This window comes from Hemitrygon akajei, chromosome 2 (assembly GCF_048418815.1).
Source record: "Hemitrygon akajei chromosome 2, sHemAka1.3, whole genome shotgun sequence".
In the NCBI taxonomy this organism is placed as follows: domain Eukaryota; kingdom Metazoa; phylum Chordata; class Chondrichthyes; order Myliobatiformes; family Dasyatidae; genus Hemitrygon; species Hemitrygon akajei.
Window position 1 is genome coordinate 94,937,558 of NC_133125.1, and position 22,968 is coordinate 94,960,525.

General features: G+C 41.4%; 1 protein-coding gene across 4 annotated transcripts in view; it reads left to right on the forward strand.

Moving 5' to 3' along the window:
* The window catches only part of kynu (kynureninase), a 257,201-nt gene that overhangs the window by 103,930 nt on the left and 130,303 nt on the right, over positions 1–22,968 (forward strand). For all 4 annotated transcript variants that reach the window (XM_073025850.1, XM_073025843.1, XM_073025858.1 and 1 more), the window contains exon 5: positions 12,125–12,186. In XM_073025850.1, the coding sequence (XP_072881951.1) occupies positions 12,125–12,186 (62 nt within the window). The remainder of the gene's footprint in view (positions 1–12,124; positions 12,187–22,968) is intronic.

Below are 22,968 nucleotides of genomic sequence, written 5' to 3' on the forward strand. Positions count from 1 at the left end.
CAGCACGGTACCACAGTAAAGGCAGATGAGTCATACAGTTATCAGGTATGACTTCAGGGTGGTGCATGACTATCTGGTGGCATGGGCACGGAGAGGATTTGCAACCTGAACAGGTGCAGGTATTCAGCATGGGCACCTAAAACAACAACTGCTGGAAGCAGAGGTGGCAGTAGTTAAAGTGAAAGCTCATTGGAAAGGGGAGAGTAAGGATCAGAAAGGAAATGAGTGAGCAGGCATCAGTGCGAAGATGGCCGCAAAGGAACAAGAGGCGATTGAAATTGCAAGTGTGCAGGAAGAAGTGTCGGAAGCTAGTTTAGTTAAATTATATGAACAGGTGGAGGCAGAAGAGAAGGAGAAAGGGAGCAAAGGAGGGACCAGAGGGGTGCTGGACACACGGGGAGGAAGGAGTCGTGGTGTTCCCCCCCCCCCCCCCCCCCATGTATTAGACAGACACGACTGAACTTATATCATGGGGTGATGCATCAGGGAAGGTAGAACATGATCATGACCCTCTGACAGGACTGATAACGGGAGGGGATGTTGAGAAATTCTGCTGCTGTTGTATCATTGGTGCCCAGCATAACCCTGGTAAGGGCATAGACCTACTGCTGGCAAATCAATCAGGGTTGAGTGGACCCTGGGAAAATATCCTGATGGACTTCACAGGCCCCTGCCAAAACACAAGGGGAAAAGCTACTGTCTAGTAATTATGGATCACTTCACTCAGTGGGTAGAGGCTTTCCCAATGAGAGACTGCAACAACAGCATCGCTGCACGGATTTCAGTTCAGGAAATCCTCCCGGGGTGGGGAAGCCCAGTTCAGGTGGACTCTGATCAGGAAGCACATTTCACAGGGAAAGTGATGAAGGAACTGTGCCAGTTGTTAGGGATTTGACAACAGTTCCACATACCCTACCACCCTCAGAGATCCGGAATGGCAGAAAGGATGAACTGAGCAACCGTGCCTTAGATAAAGCTGTAGCTGAAACGAGAAGAACATGGGTTGATGTATTACCATGAATCCCGAAGAGATTGTGAGCAGCCCCAGACCACACGCTGGATCTCAGCCCTTACGAATTATTAATGGGGCAAGCAACGATACTCCCTTATAGGGTAATTATGTGTTGTGGTGAGTCTGGGGCTTACAGGGATAGAATGACACAGTATGTGAAAGACCTTTGTAACCAACTTAAGTTGTTGAAGGATGGAACAATTCAAAAGCAGCACAACGCTGATGAGAGAGAGCTGGAGGGAGATAGTCCTCACATAGTTTCAGAAAGACAGTGTCCATTATTAAGGACCTCCTGCACCCAGAGCAAGCCCTTTTCTCACTGTTACCATCAGGTAGGAGGTACAGAAGCCTGAAGGCACACACTCAGCGATTCAGGAACAGCTTCTTCCCCTCTGCCATCCGATTCCTGACGTTGAATCTTTGGACACTACTTCACTTTTTAAAAAAATATACAGTATTTCTGTTTTTGCACACTTTTTAATCTATTCAATATACGTAATTGATTTACTTGTTCATTTATTATTTAAATTTTTTTTCTCTCTCTCTGCTAGATTATGCATTGCATTGAACTGCTGTTGCTAAGTTAACAAATTTCACGTCACATGCCGGTGATAATAAACCTGATTCTGATTCTGACAGTCAGGTGACCAAGTCATGGTGAGGGTGCTGCCTGGAAAGGCCAGGGTTTGCTCCCAGATGGACAGGACCACAGGTGGTACTTTCAACAAATGAGACTTGAGTCTGTGTGAGATTCGGCGAGGCAGCCAGTGGAAACACTGGACCTCGGTTAAACTGCACAACTCACCTTCTTGTTGCTCCCACAGACAGAGCGGCGGATCAAGTGTACCCAGTAATTGTGTGATTATAGAGAACCTAAGAGTTTAACAGCAGCTGACCAAGCCAGATCTGACCACAGTTGATGGAAAAACAGTAAAAACATGAAGGCAGAAGACTCTGAGAGCATGACAGAAACCCGTGAATAACATACTAAGGTGTGATAGTGACAGTCAGTACTCTGTGATGATGGCTGGTTGCTGAAGGTAGATGATTAGTTGAACTGCATAGAATATAAAAGAGGGAAAAAAAATAGGTGGGGAGGGATTTAAGTTAAAGCAGAGACAACGGGTTCCACAACTTCATGATGTGGCAGACTTAGAAAGATGGTGCACAGCATCTGAAGGCGGTCACCTCCGACCTGAACAGGGAGTGAATACAAGTGTGCTGCCCCCTTTCCGCATTTGGGGCCTGCGATCGATCAGACCGTTAAGAAGGGAGAGAGGTCCTTGCAGTCATTCAATTGGTGACCACCCCAACCCCTTCCTGAACATCGATCAGATGGTCTGTGAGCCTGATGCACTTACCTTGCTGGTGCTCCTGGAAAGTGAGAGTTTTAGCTACCGGAGAATGAAGGGGTGAAGAGAAGGAATGTGATTAAGCTGCATTCAGCCAGCAGGGAAAGAGCCAACAGGCATATGAGCGAAGCTGCATTTGTAAAGACTGTTGTTCAATCTCTAGAACAATCTCCCTGCTTCACAACCAAGAGAAAACCTGCAGATGCTGCAAATCCAAACAACACACACAAAATGCTGGAGAAACTCAGCAGGCCAGGAAGCATATATGGAAAAGAGTACAGTCAATGTTTCGGACTGAGACCCTTTGAAGGGTCTGTGCTCTCTGTTTAGCATTTTGTAGATAGCGATAAGGGATGATAGGGTAGATGTAGATGCACATAAAATATTTGGGAGGGATATTCAGAGGTAGGGCATTTCTGCTGCCCTATTTGAATAGATCCTCCTTAATATTTGGCCTTTCCTGGACCAAATATATTTTTGTCCAGGAGGGCCAAGAGGAGGGACTGTTAGAATAAATTTTGTCTTTAGCACATTTAGCTGATAACTTTGGTCACCAGTCTTCACATCTGAATTTGAATGCAGCTCTGAACGATAGTTCCCAGACCAGGGAACAGGCATTTTGCTAATGGTCTGCATAGCATGAGTCCATTCAACATTCCATTGCATGGACTTGTTTTTGCGAGTGATGGTGGGAAGATTGTAAATATTGTTTATATTTGTAAATATATTGTAAAAATTATTTGAATTGTCCTGAATTTTCTTTGATCTTTAGCATATAAAATGTGGCATTGGAAGACCTTTCCACTGAAAGCGTCTCCTTACGATGCCTGCTGTATCTCGTCGAATAAAGGGGCTACTTTATATCTAGCAGTACTTTTCAGCGGTGACTTCATTCACATAACAACATTTACTATTTATTCAACTCATCTTGTAATGAAGATGAATATAACATTTGCCTTTATGATTTCTTGCTGCATCCTAATTTTCACTGATTTGTGTACAATGCCATCCAGGTCTATTTCAAGTCAAGTCACTTTTATTGTCATTTCAACCATAACTGCTGGTACAGTACATAGTAAAAATGAGACAATGTTTTTCAGGACCATGGTGTTACATGACACAGTACAAAAACTAGACTGAACTATGTTAAAAAACAACACAGAGAAAGCTACACTAGATTACAGACCTACACAGGACTGCATAAAGTGCACAAAACAGTGCAGGCATTACAATAAATAATAAACAGGTCAATAGGGCAAGGTGTCAGTCCAGGCTTCGGGAATTGAGTCTGACAACTTGGGGGAAGAAACTGTTACATAGTCTGGAATGCTTCGGAGCCTTTTCCCAGATGGCAGGAGGGAGAAGAGATTGTATGAGGGGTGCATGGGGTCCTTCATAATGCTGTTTCCTTTGCGGATGCAGCGTATAGTGTAAATGTCCGTGATGGCAGGAAGAGAGACCCCGATGATCTTCTCAGCTGACCTCACTATCCGCTGCAGGGTCTTGCGATCCGAGATGGTGCAATTTCCGAGCCAGGCAGTGATGCAGCTGCTCAGGATGCTCTCAATACAACCCCTGTAGAATGTGATGAGGATGGGGGGTGGGAGATGGACTTTCCTCAGCTTTGGCAGAAAGTAGAGACGCTGCTGGGCTTTCTTTGCTATTGCACTAATTTTGTGCACTAGTTCATTTCAATTTCACATAATTTTATAAACACTTTAGCTTCTTTACTTTTTCAAACAGAATATGTGACTTCACATATTTTAACGTTATATTCCATCTGCCATGTCTTTGTCCATTCACAAAGTATGTCATAGCCCATACTGCCATCTAGCTTTGTACAATTGACAAACTTTCATTCAATTGAACAAATATTTGTGGATTAAATCCCTGTATTTTCCTACCTCCATAATCACCCAAAATCTTAACTTCCTTTCAAAATCAGTGGAATCCTCTATTTTTGGCCTCCTCTGGGTGACAAATGACCCCCTCTTCAATTTTCATGCACTACCAGCTCCCAACCATTTTATGCATTAAATGAAGCTAAACTTATTCAAACCTGTACTTTCCCTTATTTTAACTTGCAACACGTTTAATTTACTATCATCCATGATTTGTATTGGCATCCAGATTACAAAGTTATCATTTTCTGCACATTGCAAGTAGAGTGCCTAATATAACAATGCATAAACAGACCTTTAAGGCTACCATGTCATTTCAACCATGAAGCCAATTAAACTTATCCCACTTTCCTGTATGTGTTCCACATTCCCTGCCTGTTGCTGCTTTTGCCCAGATGCCTCTTAAACCTTTGTATTCTACCTACTGCTACTCCTTCCCTGGCAGGACTCTCCAGACACCTACTACTCTGTGTAATAATAATGCCTTTACCCTTCCACTTTAAAGCTGTGCCTTCTAATACTTGACACTTTCACCCTCTGACTACCTACACTAGCTATGCTTCTGATAATTTTAAATGCTTCCATTTGGTGCTTCTAAGCCTTTGAGAAAACCTTTCCTTATGGTTAATATACTCCAATTCGGACCGTGTCTTGGTGAGCCTCTTCTGCCTCTTTCATCCTTTCTTTAATGATGCCATTAGAGCTGAATACAATACTCCAAATGTGTTTTAGCTGAAGTCCAAGGCATAGCTGTGAGAGCTGCTCCTCACAGCTCCAGGACTTGTTTTCAATCCTGTGTGTTATGTATTTGCACATTCTTCTGCAGGATCCCACATTCTCCAGCTATGCAGGTTCAGGATTAATTGGCCATTGTTAATTGTTCCTCATGTCCAGGTAAATAATACAAACATAAGGGAGCTGATGAGAGCATAGAGCGAGGGTATTACAAAGAAATGTAGTAACATTAGATTGCTCTATGAGAAGGCAGAGGCTTAATAGAATGAATTTCCTTCCCTCTATGTAATAATGAAATATGAAACCACATCCTTGTATTGACTCTCTACTAACATGACTTTATAAAGCTTCACATTCTTTTGCAGATTCTGCTCTTCTCTGATACTGGTTTCCTGTGCATCACCAGTTTTCATCATTCTTCCAGTTCCTCCTTGTGTTCAGATACCTTCATCCCCACATTTGGAATTTTATCCTCACCCTTCCTCATCAGAATAATCCACCATGGTTTCAAATACTTTGAATAATCAGTATATCACCATCACTTAACTTCAATCATTTTTATTCTGGTAAATCTACTTCTTTAGTCAAGGTTAAGCTTCCTGTTCATTTCCAACAATCCTTTCTTACTTGTAATAATTTTAGTATTATTATGTGAAAGTCTTTATATAAAAACAAGTGGTAGGTATTGTTGTAAAATCAGTTCATTTGATTTTACATTGTGTATTTGCATTCACACGTATAGAAGAATGAACCTGCTGGCATCAGTACTCTGACACTGACAATTCTCCTTCGGTGTATCTGTGTAGGTAAAACAGACTATATAAGAAAGGCTTAGCTTTTCATGATGCCTTAGCCAAGGTTTTTCATCACTGTTCTCTATACAAGGACTGTCTGTTGTGATTTTTTTTTTGTTCAGAATCTTCTTAGCCCCCTCAATGTGACCACAGGGAATTAACTTGGGCTGCCAACAAGCAAGCTGCTAGTCTTCTTACAATATATTATGTGGCTTAAAAGCAGATCTGCTACACAGGAGAGATGAAAACAGCTATGCTGTTCTGCAGGACAAACACAAATGTGGAGTTTGATGTAAGAGTGCATTGCTGAATACAATCCATATCTTCTGGAAATTCTGAATAGGTCAATTTTGAAAGGACGGATTTTAAAACGAAGGGGAAATAATTTTCAAGATTTTATTTAGTTTAAGTTTTGTCCTGTGTCTGAACTGGTCAATCCAATGTTCATTCTCTGCTACATAAAAGGCTAACAGTAACTAAGTCTTGCAAGCTGTTATTATTTATGTAGAATATTGAAATTTTGAGTTGAAGGATGTATTATCGCAGTTGAATGACCAAATTTTCATTACACTGCTTCTCCACTTTCAGCTTTATTTATAAGAAATGTTAGTGACAGTAAGATTGCAAATAGTGTGTTTAATGCTCCAAAAAGTCCCATTTTAGTACCAAGTAAAATTGTTTTCACATATCCCAAGGCTTAATGGTTTTATTTATGTTAATGATTCTATTGATATTCTTAAAATGGCCTTATTTTTTTTCCCAGTGTCATAAATGGAGATTTAATAGAAGGACACAAAATATGAACAAGCGAAAATCTGCAGATGCTGGAAATCTAGGCAAAACGGACAAAATTCTGAAGGAACTCAGCAGGCAGGCAGTATCAATGGAAAGAGTACAGTTAACGTTTTGGGCTGAGACCCTTCAGCAGGACTAGAGAGAAAAAAATTGATGACCCAAAACATGAGATATTTTGATTGATTTGATGGAAAGAAACCTGATTGATTAATACCTGGAGGACACAAGTTTAAGAAGACAATTATTTTAAAAAATGCTTTATTAGGAACAAATACAGGAAAACTTCCGTTTACTATACTGTGTGAAAGTCTTAGGCACATGTAAAAAATATTCTGCAAAGCGAAGATTTTTTGAAAATAATGAAAAGAAGTTTCTAAATATGAAAAAAAATAGAAAGAGCAACAAGCTATTAAAAAACTAAATCAAATCAAAATTTGTTGTGATTGCCATTAAAACTGCTCATTTCTCTTAGGTACCCTGTTGTGCAGTTTTTAATAAAATCGGCTGGTAGGTTGTTTGAAGCATCTTGGAGAACTTGCCACAGTCTTGCAGACTTTGGCTGTCCTGTCTCACTTGTTTCTGTCTCTCCAGGTAAGCCCTGACAGCCTCAGTGATAGTGAGATCAGGTCTCTGTGGAGGCCATACCACCTGAAACCATATAAAAAATCTAGGGTGCCTAAGACTTTTGCACAGTACAATCGGCTCTCCTTATCTGCGGGGGATTGGTTCCAGGACCCCCCACGGATACCAAATTTCACGGATGCTCAAGTCCCTTATTTAACAGGTATCAGTGTGGTGGTCTTTAGGACCCAGCGGAACCCCGGACTTTATTTAACATGTCTCCGTGCGGTGGATGTTAGGACCTGGCGTTGCAGCTCTGAATCCGCAGTGTTTCTGTTCACGAAAATAAGTTGGAAGTAATAAAGCGATCGGAAAGAGGTGAAACGCCATTGGTCATTGGAAAAGCGTTAGGCTACAGTTGGTCAATGATTGGAAATGAATGGAGCATATGAAAGGCCCTGCCCTGATGAAAGCTACAATTATTACTAAGCAACGCAGTGGTTAAGTTATTGAAGTACGTATGTTTCTTAAGTGTTTTATATGCATAGAAAGGTAAAGTATGTACTATATAATAAGAAAAACGTTTAACTGACTGATGCTAAATAATACCAGATGTACCTGTTCCGACTTCAAATCCGACTTAAAGACAAACTCAGGAACGGAACTCTTCATAACACAGGGACTGCCTGTACTTTTAATGCATTTCTAGATTACTTATAATACCTAATACAATGTAAATGTTGTGTAAATAGTTGTTATTCTGTATTGTTTAGGGAATAATGACAAGAAAAAATAGTCTGTACATGCTCAAACAACGAGTGCTGGAGAGAGAACTTCCGGGTTTTCCCGATCCACGGTTGGTGGAATCAGCGGATAAGGAGGGCCGACTGTACTGTATATGTAGTGACTCAGTTATAACTGTACTGCCTGAAAAGTTACAGAGACAAAGATCAATTCTGAAATAGAATTGGTCACTTAAATGAAAAGAGATTATTTGGAAAGGTACAGGAAAAGAACAGAGCAATTGGTCAAACAGGAGGAAATCTGCAGATACTGGAAATTCAAACAACAACACACACAAAATGCTGGTGGAACACAGCAGGCCAGGCAGCATCTATAGGGAGAAGCGCTGTCGACGTTTCGGGCCGAGACCCTTCGTCAGGACTAACCGAAAGGAAAGATAGTAAGAGATTTGAAAGTAGTGGGGGGAGGGGGAAATGCGAAATGATAGGACAAGACCGGAGGGGGTGGGATAAAGCTAACAGCTGGAAAGGTGATTGGCGAAAGTGATACACAACTGGAGAAGGGAAAGGATCATGGGACGGGAGGCCTCAGGAGAAAGAAAGGAGTTGGGGGGGGGGGGGGGAGCACCAGAGGGAGATGGAGAATGTCTTCCTTTAAAAAAAGGAAGACATCTCCTTCGTCCTGGAATAAGGGTGTAGCCATGGGCACCCGCATGGGTCCCAGTTATGCCTGCCTTTTTGTTGGCTTTGTGGAACAGTCCATGTTCCAAGTCTATACCGGTATCCATCCCCCTCTTTTCCTTCGCTACATCGACGACTGCATTGGCGCTGCCTCTTGCACGCATACTGAGCTCGTCGACTTCATTAACTTTGCCTCCAACTTTCACCCTGCCCTCAAATTTACCTGGTCCATTTCCGACACCTCCCTCCCCTTTCTTGATCTTTCTGTCTCCATCTCTGGAGACTGCCTATCTACTGATATCTACTATTAGCCTATAGACTCTCACAACCACCTGGACTATTCCTCTTCCCACCCTGTCTCTTGCAAAAAGGCTCTCCCCTTCTCACAATTCCTTCGTCTCTGCCACATCTGCTCTCAGGATGAGGCTTTTCATTCCAGGACGAAGGAGATGCCTTCCTTTTTTAAACAAAGGGGCTTCCCTTCGTCCACCATCAACTCTGCTCTCAAACGCATCTCTCCCATTTCCCGCACATCTGCCCTCACCCCATCCACCCGCCACCCTACTCGGGATAGGGTCCCCCTTGTCCTCACCTACCACCCCACCAGCCTCCAGGTCCAACGTATAATTCTCCGTAACTTCCGCCACCTCCAACAGGATCCCACTACCAAGCACATCTTTCCCTCCCCCCCTTTCTGCTTTTTGCAGAGATTGCTCTCTATGCAACTCCCTTGTCCACTTGTTCTCTCTTCCCCCCCCCCCCCCACCCCCACCACCCCCATCCCTTCCCACCGATCTCCCTCCTGGCACTTATCCTTGTAAACAGAACAAGTGCTACACCTGCCCTTACACTTCCTCCCTTACCACCATTCAGGGCCCCAGACAGTCCTTCCAGGTGAGGTGACACTTCACCTGTCAGTCGGCTGGTGTGGTATACTGCGTCCGGTGCTCCCAGTGTGGCCTTTTATATATTGGTGAGACCCGACGCAGACTGGGAGACCGTTTCGCTGAACACCTATGCTCGGTCCGCCAGAGAAAGCAGGATCTCCCAGTGGCCACACATTTTAATTCCATGTCCCATTCCCATTCTGCTATGTCTATCCATGGCCTCCTCTACTGTCAAAATGAATCCAAACTCAGGTTAGAGGAACAACACCTTATATACCGACTGAGTAGCCTCCAAGCTGATGGCATGAACATTGACTTCTCTAACTTCTGTTAATGCCCCTCCTCCCCTTCTTACCCCATCCCTGACATATTTAGTTGTTTGCCTGTTCTCCATCTCTCTCTGGTGCTCCCCCCCCCCCCCCTCCTTTCTTTCTCCTGAGGCCTCCCGTCCCATGATCCTTTCTCTTCTCCAGCTGTGTATCACTTTCGCCAATCACCTTTCCAGCACTTTAGCTTCATCCCACCCCCTCCGGTCTTCTCCTATCATTTCGTATTTCACCCTCCCCCCCACTACTTTCAAATCTTTTACTATCTTTCCTCTCGGTTAGTCCTGATGAAGGGTCTCGGGCCGAAACGTCGACAGCACTTCTCCCTATAGATGCTGCCTGGCCTGCTGTGTTCTACCAGCATTTTGTGTGTGTTGCTGTGAGCAATTGGTCAACTTCTTCAAGAGGTTAGCATTCACATAATTCACCAAAAAGCCACCTCCTGCGCTCTGTCCTGTTGCCAGCATGTAAGTGCCATTACAAAGAAGGCACAATAGCATATTTACCGTCATAGAAGTTTGTGTAGAATCAGAAAATCAACAAAAAATCTTAAACAAATTTCTGATGAGTCCTGATGAAAAACCTTGCCCTGAGATTTCAGCTCTTTTTTCCTTCTGATGCTGTCTGACTTGTTGAATTCCTCCAGCATTTTGTGTGTAGTACTCCGGATGTCCAGCATCTGCAGAATCTCTTGTGATTATGACAAATCTTTTATAGATGCACAGTGGAGAGTTACCTAACTTGTTCCATCATGGTGTGGTGTGGAAACACCAAATCCCAGGAACTCGAAAGCCAACAGAATGTGATTGATGCAACTAGTCCATGAGTCAATGCCCTCCCCAACATTGAGCACATTTACATGGAGCACTGCCACGAGAACATATCCATCATCAGGAACCTCGCCATCCAGGCCATGCTTTTTTCTTGTTACTACCAGCAGGCAGGGGGTACGGAAGCCTTAGGATCCCCACTTCTATACGAAAACATTTATTACACTACAACCATTAGGCTGCTGAAGAAGTGTGGATAGTTTTATTCGTCACAACTCAGAACTGATTGTACAACCTACAGACTCACTTTCAAGGAATCTTTACAGCTCATGTTCTCAGTATTTTTTTTAATTTTCAAAATTTGCCTTTTCTTCTACATTGGTTGTTTTTCAGTCTTTATAGTTTTTTGCAAATTCTATTGTCAAAAATACTGGACACCAAAGATTTTACTCCCTGAAGATTTTGGTTGTATCTCATGGACTTTGGGCTGCTGATCATGAAAATCACCCTGAGATTTTCCTATTACATACCATTTCCTTTGAAGTCACCGATATTTGTTATTTCAGTTCATAATTCAGGTCAATTAAAATATTGCCCACAACATAAGCTGAAAAGTTTTCTGTCTTCTCCAGGCACGCCTGGGTATGCTTAGGCAGGTTGGAAACTACACGGCAGGATAGGTTTTAGAAAGGCTATAAAAGCATCACATACACACTGTTCTATGCATTGTGTTTACATATATATCAGTGTGTGATCACAGGATGCGTGATGCACATATGCGTGATCACATGTTCTGTGTACTCATTCTAATAAAGTCTTTGTATTTTCGTGAGTACTTGTGACAGCAGAATGTCTCACCAATGTTGCAACAGCCATGAGACTTTGTTAGATTTTTGGTGAGTGTACGCTTGAATCTTAAAGGTGGAGCATGGCTCCTCTTATTAGGAAAGCCTGTGTGCTCTCCATTGGGTGTAAAATTGCCGGCCAAGGCAAAGCCTGCATATTTGTTGCAATTTGTGGTGTTTTGTAGTAGTTACTGAGCAGATCCACCAGGTATAGAATGTAAAACACAGAGTCAGAGAGACCATATTTCTCTGACACACATATCATAGTTCAAGCTTAATTGTTTTTCAACCATACGTGATTACTCATGAATTCAGCCGAGCGAAATAGCATTACTCCAGGGTCAAAGAGTATGGCGTATCTTCTGCCGAGTGAACAATAGGGGCAGCACCAACTCCAGCAGTTCTGTCCTGAGCAACTGTAAACAGACGTGCTGCATCAGTTGAAGGAGGTTTCAATGCCTGCCATCATTTTTAATTAAAACACGTGGGTGGATTTCAAAAGCTACCTTATATTCAGCAGATACCTCAATGAGCCGCTGATATTTGCCGGCAAAACCAACTGTTGTGTTCAGTATTTGATGTCTTGAATGTATAAGCAATGTTAAATGTATTCAAGCAAAACATACAAGATATAAACAGGCAGTGTACGACATGACATGAAAGCTAAAATCAAAGGGCTGGTTTAACTCAGTATAGTGCACTAATAGCTTTTTATTTCATAGGTGCTAAAAAAGAAGAAACTGCATTGATGAATGGACTGAGCGTGAACTTGCATCTCCTGCTGGTGAGAAGTCATTTTTACTACACATCATTTTGAAAAATAATGCAATTAGACACCAATACTTTGAAGAACTGGTACAGTGTAAGTACTTGCAGTCATATAATTTCTTTTCTGTTTCATGGTATGCTTCATGGAGGTCACCTACATAAATGGGAAACATTACAAAAGTGTTTGCTTCAGTTACCCTTACATAATTTCATGTTGGTGAGATTAAAAGCATCCTCATGAATCCTAATTTGGAAATGTCTCCAGATGTACGATGGAGAGCATTCTAACTGGCTGCATCACTGTCTGGCACTGGAGGGGGTTGGCTACTGCACAGGGTCAAAATGAGCTGCAGAGAGTTGTGAACTCAGTCAGCTCCATCATGGGCACTGGTCTACGTAGTACCCAGGACATGCTCAAGGAGCGAAACTTCAAAATGATGGCATCCATCATTAAGGACCCCCATTACCCAGGCCATGTCCTTTTCTTATCAGGGAGGAGATACAGAAGCCTGAAGGCACACATTCAATAATTCAGCAACAGCTTCTTCCCCTCTGCTATCAGATTTCTGAATGGGCATTGAACCCATGAACACTACCTGAATATTTTTTAATTTCTATTTTTTGCACTACTTATTTAATTTAACTATTTTATGTATTTACTGTAACTCACAATTTTTTGAATTATATATTGCATTGTACTGCTGCCACAAAGACAAATTTCATGCCATACGCTGGTGATATTGTACCTGATTCTGATTGTGATGAGAATATAAGCCAGCTCATTCTTTATCCAAATGCCTATGAAGTACAGTTAATATCTATATATGATCAAATACCTTCCAATGTCCTTTGTACCTTAAAAACAATCAGCTATCAAATCAATTCTCAGAAAATCAGCACCTATTTTTAATTTACTTTCTCTTTTTTTGAATAACTGCTTAGTATAGTTCAAATACCATTACTATAGGTAAGCAAAGTAGTGTGGAAAGGGGCAACTATGTTAGTCTGCAGAGGCTATGGTGAGTTTCAAGATTGTCATGAGCTTCAGTATATTGAACCTTGTAATAAATTTCAAAATGCTACAGTGTAAAATCAAGTCATACGGAAGTGAGATGACCAAGGTCAATCATTTTGCAAGAGAGGTGACCTTTCTTAGAGCAAGCTGCTTTGAACATTAGTCAGGAATGATGGGATAAATATAAAAACTTTTTATTGATAAATTAATATGAAAATGATTAACTTCTTTGAGTATTGGTTAGGGCAGATTGAAAGAATATTGCTTGGACAATAAACTATATTTTTCATTCTTTCTTTGTTCTAATATCCCTTTCAGTAGTTTCCAGTATTTTCTCTTTTTCTCTCTCTGTTTCCTTCATTCTCTCTGCTCTCAGAATAAACCCTCACTGTCCATCACTGTCCCATTTGTATACAGCTTATCTGAGATTGAGATACAGGAACTAACATTAACTTATGCAAGGTCTAATAAGTAGTTCTGAATTCTTTAGAACTAAAACTTGAGTGATGGGATAAGTTGTAAGCCATTTCATACATTCAAAAATTCTGATGGTAACAGAAAGTAATCTCCTTTGCAGGTAAACATATCATAGTGGGGAATTCCTCTACATAACAATAGTGAGAGTATCCTTTTTTAGATTTTGTTTATTGCTTATTATCATCACATATACCAGGGGTTCCCAACATTTTTTATGCCACGGACTCCTATTATTAACCAAGGGGTCCAGGGGCCCCATGTTCTGAATCCCTGACATGACTAAGATACATTGAAAACCTTTGCATATCCTCCATACAGAACAATTCATGACAGTGGTGCATTGAGGTATTACAAGGCAAAGCAATTACAGGTGTGGAATAAAGTAATACACTGCAGAGGAAGTGCAGTGCATATAGACCGTAAGATGCACGGTCACAGTGAGGTAGACTGTGAGAGCAAATGTCCTCCTTATCCTGCCATGGATCTCCTCAATAGTCTTACAATGTGGGATAGGAGTGGTCCTTGAGCCCAGTGGTACGTGATTTCAGGCTTTTAAATCTTTTGCCTGGGTTGGGGGAGAAGAGAGAATGTCCAAGATGGGTGGGATCTCTGATTATGCTGACTGCTTTGCTGAGCCAGTGAGAAGTGTAGACCATGGAGGGAGGCTGGTTTCTGTGATGTGTTGAGCTGTGTCTACTGCTCTCTGAAGTTTCTTGTGCTCGTGTGCTAAGGCGGTTGCGCCTATCTAGATAGGATATTTTCGTTGAACACCTCCACACCATCTGCTACAAGTGGGATTTCCTGGTGGCCAAGCAGTTTTATTCCCATTCCCATTCCGACATGTTGGTCCATGGCCTCCTCTTGTGCTGAGATGAAGCCACCCTCAGTGTGGGGGAGCAACACCTTATATTTTGTCTATGTAGCTCTAACCTGATGGTATGAATGTCGAACTCTCATTCAGGTAGACAAATTCTCTTCCCCCGTCCACCACTCTAGCCTCTTTCCCTCCCTCCACCTTTTTATTCTGCCATGTTCCCCTTCCTTCTCAGTCCTGAAGAAGGGTCTCAGCCTAAAACGATGACTATCTATTCATTTCCATAGATTCTGCTTGACCTGCTGTGCCTATTCTGCGTTTCTATTTTTGCTTAGGATATTTTCTAAGGTGTATTAAGAAAAATTGGTGAAATCAAAGGGAGTCTTAGCCTTAACAAGGAAGCTGAGGTTCTGTTGAGCTTCTTGTGCATGCTATTAATGTGGTTGGACTAGGACAGGCTATTGTTGACGTGCACTTCTAAGAATTGAAACTCTCAACTCACTTTACCTCAGCATTGTTGATGTTAACAATAATAATAATAATAATAATAATAATAACTTCACCAGAATTAAGACATGTAAGTGGAGTGAAATATTGTAAGTGATTTCATACAGACAAAAATTCTGATGGTATCAGAAAGCAGCCTCCTTTGCACATAAGCATATCTTAGTGGAGAATTCTTCTAAATAACAAGATATTAGAATTTGTGATATGTCAATGCAAAAGTAGATATTATTACAGTACTAATTTTTACATGATGTTTCCTTGAATTAAGTAATTCATTTTCGTCCCATTTCATTGCCCCTTCGATGTCCTTTACAAGTCATTTGCCTCATCAACGTTCTGACTGTCTCTGCTTTAATTGACAATGGAACTTGCAATAATTTTATATTTTTATTTTATAAAATGTTTTATTCTCATTCTTAATACTTGCAGTATTCCAAAATTAATGCAACTCTGTTATTGATTCATTGATCAGTAGAAATAATCTTTGACTAATTTTTTCTTCTAACCTTTTGAAATTTTCATCGACCCTGCTAGATCTTGTCTTATCCTTATTTGCTCCAGTGAGTGCAATATATTTTTCAATTCTCTCATCATCATATTCTCAAATGATGATAAGAGACTTGAAAGAGAGCTTTTACTCACTGGAACAAATTATATCAATGGTGTCACCTTGATAAATCTACACTTTTTTTTTCCCCTGCCACTCCAGAATCTACCTTATAATGAAGTGCATTAAACCAAGTACTATATTTTGATTTTGGATCAACACAGTATTACAATTGTGAATTGTAGTTTACTTGAATTGGTTTTGGAAAAACTCACTGGTTGTATTTAATGCTCCATGCCCAAAATTTATGCCTCATTTTTATTTTCTTTCATCTGTAATTTTACTTTTGCAAATCTACATTCCACAAATTTTTGTGCAGAATGTGTCTTAAAATGTGAAACATATCTAATGTGAAACATGTCATTACTCAATGTGGCACATTCTGGTCCAATTTCAAAGGCATTTTTAAAAATTATATATATTTTTAATCTAGACATTGCTCCTAAAGCCAATATTTAATACCCATCCTAATTGACCTTGAGAAGTCGGTGGTGAGAAACTTCTTGAAGTACATTGGCAATTTGAGTTTCACAATTCTGTGAAGCTAGGAAATTCCAGGATTGAGACCCAATAGCAATGAAGGTCTAGCAACATAATTCAGTTCAGATGTTGTGCACCTTGCAGTGTATCCTGTGGGTAGTCATACTCTCTTTTGACTCCAGGATATTAATGAAAGTGAGGTTTGCTGAGCATCATAAGTACATAATGCTTATGAGCAGCATTAGGCCATTCAACCCATCAAGCCTGTTCTGTTATTCAGTCCTGGCTATTGTTCCCTTTCAACCCTATTTTCCTGCCTTCTCCCCATAACCTGTGATACCCTTACTAATCAAGAGCCTACCAACCTCAGCTTTAAAACTCCACAAGTCTTGGCCTCCTGAGCCATTGATGGCAATGAATTACACAGATTCACCACCCTCTGGCAAAAGAAATTTGTTGTGTCTGTATCGATAAAATAAAAGCATGCATGTGGGAGATGCTTTAACTGGTGTATTCACATTGGAGAGAAAGAAAAAAGTGAGAGTAAAAATGAATGCACATGCGTAGACACCAAATCAATAATACATAGTGCAAAGGGGAGTGAGTCATTGCTCCAAAAGAAATAGATCCATATATTACATTTCCTGCCCCTTTAGATTATTGCAACAATAAAAGTGTATATGTACAAAACATTCAATCTTCCTATTCACAAACCATATTCCAAATATGCATGCTTTCACAATAACAGTCCATAACTGACTTCACTGCTGTAGAAGATTGTGTCTTTTGGGTGGCGCTCTGTTTCTTTCAGGATAGTACCTCTGGGACCCATGGAATAGCATCAGGTTTGACAACAGTCTTATCAATGATAACATTCTCGTAGTGCCTTTGGACCTGTGGAGTGGCATCAGGATTGGCAGATGTCTTATCTAAGACAACATTTTCAGTTGACGGTGTCACATTGCTGTCAGTGACATCACCCTGAGAGTTAATTCCCATGGCTGTAATGTGTCTGTCTTGTTGGATGCAATTCAACAGGTGTGGTCTTTGGTTGAGCATCCAGTATCTGGTCCACAAGACATCTCCGTGTCTGATCTCCAACATCCGCTGTGTACATCAGTGGTCCAATTCTTGTAGCTATTCTACCAGATATCCACTTGTCTTCTCAGTATCGCACTAGGACTTACTGTCCAATCTCAAAGCTCCTTGTTGCTTCACTTGGCAACTGGTTGAACTGTTTATTCTGCACTTCCCTCTGTAGGCCTAGTTTCAGGAGTTCTATGTGAGATCTCAGTTTCCTGCTCATGAACAGCATTGCAGGTGTTTGATTTGTCATCACATGAACAGAGTTCCGATACACAAAAAGAAAATTTTCTACCTGGTGCTGTAGAGAAATGTCCTCCTTGTCCATCACTTTAATAGACTTCTTGAAGGTTTGGATAAACCTTTCAGCTCCAGGGGTGTCAAACTCATTTTAGGTCACGGGCCGGATTGAGCAAAATGCAGCTTCATGCGGGCCGGATCAGTTGGACGCGTGCGAACGCAGCTTTCATTGCCTGTGTTTTTTCAGCCTGCTCTCATGTGTCTCAGTCTCTGCTATAACTACAAAGTGTTTCACTTTACAAATTCCGTTTCTTATGAAGAAGACTGCCGAATAAACACTAAAAACCCTGAAAACCTGGTACCTGAATAAACTCAGCATTAGCCATATCATATGCCATAGGCGCTTCGATTACTGGGGCCAGCTTTAATAGTAATTAGATATTATCTCGCGGGCCAAAGATAATTCCACCGCAGGCCGGATTTGGCCCGCGGGCCTTAGGTTTGACATATATGAGCTAACCCATTCATTGCTTGGGTGATGAGGAGCTGACAGGAAATGCTCGATGCCATATTTCTTCACGAACAGTCAGAATTCTTCTGCCATGTATTGTGGTCCATTGTCACGTGTAATTTGTTCAGGTAAGCCATTTCTGGTGAAGGCATTCAGAATGGAGGCAGTCTTTGCTGAGGTGGTTGACTTCATTGGTATAAGCTTTGAATGAGCGTCCACAGCAATCAGAAACATGGAGTCCATGAATGGCCCTGCAAAGTCAATATGTACTCTTTGCCATGGTGACGACAAGGGTGTAACGGTGCCTGTGGGGTTGCATTTTGAACTTCTTGGCATCCTCAACAGCTCTTGTTGAATTCTTCAATCTGTTTATCTATTTCCCGTCACCACACATAGCTCTGTCAAGACCCTTCATCTTGACTGTACGCAGATGTCCTTCATGCAGATTTTCTTGACACACTGGTGTGCAGTTTAGAGGGAACCGCAACACAAGATCCATGCATCAGCGTACTTTGACATACCAATAGTTGGTCTCATCTCACTGAGAACTCTGGAAGCATAGGGTTACCCTCAGCTGGCCACCCTTGCATGGTGATGTCATAGACTTTTAATAACGTCGGGTCATTCCTTGTTTCCCTTTGTATTTCAGAATTTGTTACCAGCAACTGGTCCACCAATGCTGTGTGGAACACTTCTGCTGGGTCACAGTATGAAGACTTCACTAGTTGCCATTAGTGGAAGACGTGACAAGCCAACTGCGTTGCTATGTTGTTCGATACCCTTGAACTCAATGTCATAAGAGTGGGCTCCTGGGAATAGTACCCAACATTGTAATTGGGTGGCAGTCATCACTGAGATTCCCTTCCTGGGATTGAAAATGGACACAAGAGGCTGGTGTTTGGTCATTAGCATAAACTTTTGTCCGTAGAGGTAGTGGTGGAACTTCTTTATTTCCTATGCTAGACTAAGGGCCTCACAGTCAATCTGTGCATAGTTGTGCTTTACACTTGTCAGTGATCTTGAAGCAAATTCGATCGGGTATTCAGATCCATCTTTCATAATGTGTGATAAAGTGGCTCCAGTGCCATAAGGGGACACATCGCACACCAGTCTGATGGGCAGGGATGGGTCATAATGGGTGAGCAGTTCATCGGATGTTATTAGTCTCTTTGCTTCCTTGAATGCTTTTTCACATCTTTCTGACCATTCCCACTTTGCTCCTGTCTGTAAGAGTGCACTCAATGGGTGCAGCAGTGTAGTAAGGTTTGGGAGAAACTAGTGGTAGTAGTTTACAAGGCACAAGTATGACCTGAGTTGTGACACATTTTCCAGTTTGGGTGACTGTAGCACTGCTTCATACTTCTCTTGTGATTTATGTAAGCCATGATTGTCAATGACATGTCTACAATATGAGATTTCATTCTTGAAAAACTCAGATATCTTTCTCTTTGCACATAGACCATACTCATTCAACCTGGTAAGCTCTTTACAAAGGTTCTGGAAGTACCCTTCATCATTCTTGCCAGTCACAATGATGTCATCAAGGTAACATTGTGTACCTGGGATATCTTGGAGCACTTTGTCATATATCAGGAGCTGATGCTATGCCAAAAATGAGATAATTATACTGAACAATCCCGTTTGAGTGTTGACTGTGAGGAACTTCCTGCTTGGCTCCTCAATCTCCATTTAAAGGTAGGTTTGTGACAAGGCAATCTTTGAAAATCTCTCCCCACCTGCCAAAGATACAAAAATGTCTTCTATTTGTGGCAGTATGCAGCAAAAGTATGCAGCACTGGGTTGATGCTCACTTTGAATTTCACACATATGTGAATGGCTCTGGCCTTCCCTTACTTGATCACCGGGACAATGGACATGGTCCAATCACTCCACTCAGCCTTGGAGAGGATTCCAAAATTCTGAAGTTCAGCATCTACTTTAGTAGAACATAGTGTGAAAGGCAGTGGAGGCTCTTTATCGAATCTTGGTGTTGCTGCTTCATTCCATTCAATTCAGTTCTGATCTTCTGCCTCTGAGTAGACCAATCCCCTTCTCAAACACCTTCTCATTAGCATTAAGCAGCTGTGCCACTCTCTGGTTGGTGCTACCATTTGGCCTGTTGTTGCCTGTTGATGTTGCACTGGGAGCTTTGATTGAGTGCCAGTCTAGTTGGATTTTTCTCAACCATTCACATCTGAAAGGTGCTGGCCCTCACTTTTCAACACACAAACTCTTTAACTGTTGTGTTTGGTATCCATATGTCATATTTACTTACAGTTTGCCTTTGGGAGACACTTTTTCATTTGTGTAGGTCTTTGGCATCACTGAGATCTTCTCTCATGCTATCTTAGGAAACAATCTGTTATAGTCAGCCCCTGGAATTATAGACAAAGCTGACCCTGTATCTAGCTCCATTTTCAGTTTTGCACCAGGCACATCTATTGTGATCCAGATAATTTTATGATCTGCTTCAGTAATACTATGCAGTTCTAGGCATGACAGCTCACATTCGTCAGACTCTGTGTTGTCCGATTCCATTTCACATTTGGTCACTATGCATTTGCTTAGTTTTGTTTTTGAGAGCTTTCACTCGGTTTGGCTTTTTGTCTGCCTTGCACATTCTCTCTATGTGACCTTGCTTGTGACACTTTCTCCAAACTTTTTCTTTAAATCAACAGTCATTTGCATCATGGGAAGATTTGCTACATCGATAAATGGCTTTTGCATCATTCAGGAACATTTTGTGCATTTCACATTCTGACCTCTTTTCCCCTAGTTCTGCTGCACCCTTTGCTGCAGTCTCTAATGATATTGCAATGGCCAATGCCTGTTCTAAGGTCAGGTCCCTTTCTGACAGTAGCCTCATGAGTGCTTTGACTATGCATGCCACATACAAGCTTATCCCTTAATACATCAGAAAGTCCATTTCTAAAGTCACAGTACTGGGAAAGTGTGCACAGTTCTTCAGTGTATTCAGAAATGCTTTCATCCTTTGACTGGTTCTTTACCTCTCAACTATTACCTGTGGTTAGGGCTCAAGTGATTTTGTAAAATTGTAACATTTTTGTCAAATATCTTACTTGCTGGCTTTTCAGGGGTGAATAGGTTACATACAAGACTTTACATTCTAGGACCCATTAAGTTAAGAAGCATGAAGACTTTCTTTGGTTCCTCCACATTGTTCACGTTACAATACAGTTCCACCCTCTCAATATACAACTCCTAGCCTTCATTAGCACTGTTGAATTCATCAACTTTCCTGACTAACACCATCATCATTTTCAGTTTAACATTGCTAGTTGTGTTTTCCACTGTGTATACTAGAACATATAAATCTACAGCACATTACAGGCCCTTCAGCCCACAATATTTTGCCTACCATGTAATCTACTCTAGAAATTGTCTAGAATTTCCCTAGCACATAGCCCTCTATTTTTTCTATGCTCCATGCACCTATCTAAGAGACTCTTAAAAGACCCTATTGTATCCGCTTCCACCACTGCCCCCAGCAGTGCATTCTACGCAACATCACTCTCTGTGTGCAAAAACTTAACCCGGACATCCCCTCGGCACCTATTTCCAAGCACCTTAAAACCCTCATGTTAGCCATTTCAGCCCTGGGAAAAAGCCTCTGACTATCCACACGATCAATGCCCCTCATCTTCTTACACATTTCTATCAGGTCACCTCACATCCTCTGTTGCTCCAAGGAGCAAATGCCAAGTTCGCTCAACCTATTCTCATAAGGTACACCTTCCAATCCAGGCAACATCCTTGTAAATCTCCTCTGCTCTCTCTCTATAATATCTACTATGTACTGTTACTCGTGCATTCCTTTGTTAGTGTCCCTGTTTCCCCTCACTCTTTTGTCCCATAATTGTTGGTGCAGTTGGTGATATTTGCTGACATTCAGGGTCATACTCATTGCCAATTTACACAACTACACATCAATTACCGTAGATTCCGGACTACAGAGCGCACCTGATTAAAAGCCGCTGGCTCTAATTTTAGAAAGAAAATCAATTTTTTGCTTGTACAGGCCGCACCGGATTTTCGGCCGCACCGGATTTTTGGCCGCAGGTGTCCCACGTTGTAATATGAGATATTTACACAGAAAGATATTACACGTGAGGATTTTTTAACTTTTAATTAAATCCATATGGTAACATAAACAAATACATATTGCAAATGCTTTTTTTCGAACCGTGACTGTAACGCGGCTACTTTTAAATATACGTTGTGTATACTTTTTTACTGAACAACATTCCAATATCTCCTAACGACTGGTAAAAAATATATATACTGCAGCCTACCAGGAAAAGTTATTGATCGTCTTTAACTTAAAAGCAGCGTTTTCGCTCCGCCGCTCGCCGCCGCCGTCCCGTTTATCGCAAACGGCATTTTTCCCACAAGACGCGGCGAAACCGGGTGTGACGTCATAGCATCCCGCGATGTAGTACAGAAAACAAATATAGTTAAAACACTTCTAACTTTAACTAGAAAATGAATTACTAAGCGAAAATATTATAAACTAAATAACTGCCATAAAGGCAGCACAATGCTTTTCTTTGAGTGTTTTCCATGTTGATGAGGGTGAGTACAAATGACTGATTTACAATAATTTAATTGTGAAAGTGCGCTTGATTTATCGTACAATTTCATTGGACCTCTGTGAACTACTCATCAATTTTATTGGTCTACTGTTACGAGGCAAAATGTTTTTGGCGGCATGAAAAAAATCATGTATTAGCCGCACCGTATTAAAGGCCGCAGTATTCAAAGCTGTTCAAAATGTGGGAAAAAAGTAGCGGCTTATAATCCGACATCTACGGTAAATAAAAGCACACACTGGAGATGGCTTTAACTGATGTATTTGCATTGTAGTGAGAGAGAGAGAGACAGAGCGAGAGAGAGAGAGGGAGAGAGCAATGCGCATGTGTAGATAATAGATCAATACATAGTACTAAGGGGAGTCATTGCTCCAAAAGAAATGGATCCTTGCATTACAAAATTCCTCATAATCTCTGTTCTAAAGGGATGTTCTTTTATTCTGAGGCAGTATTT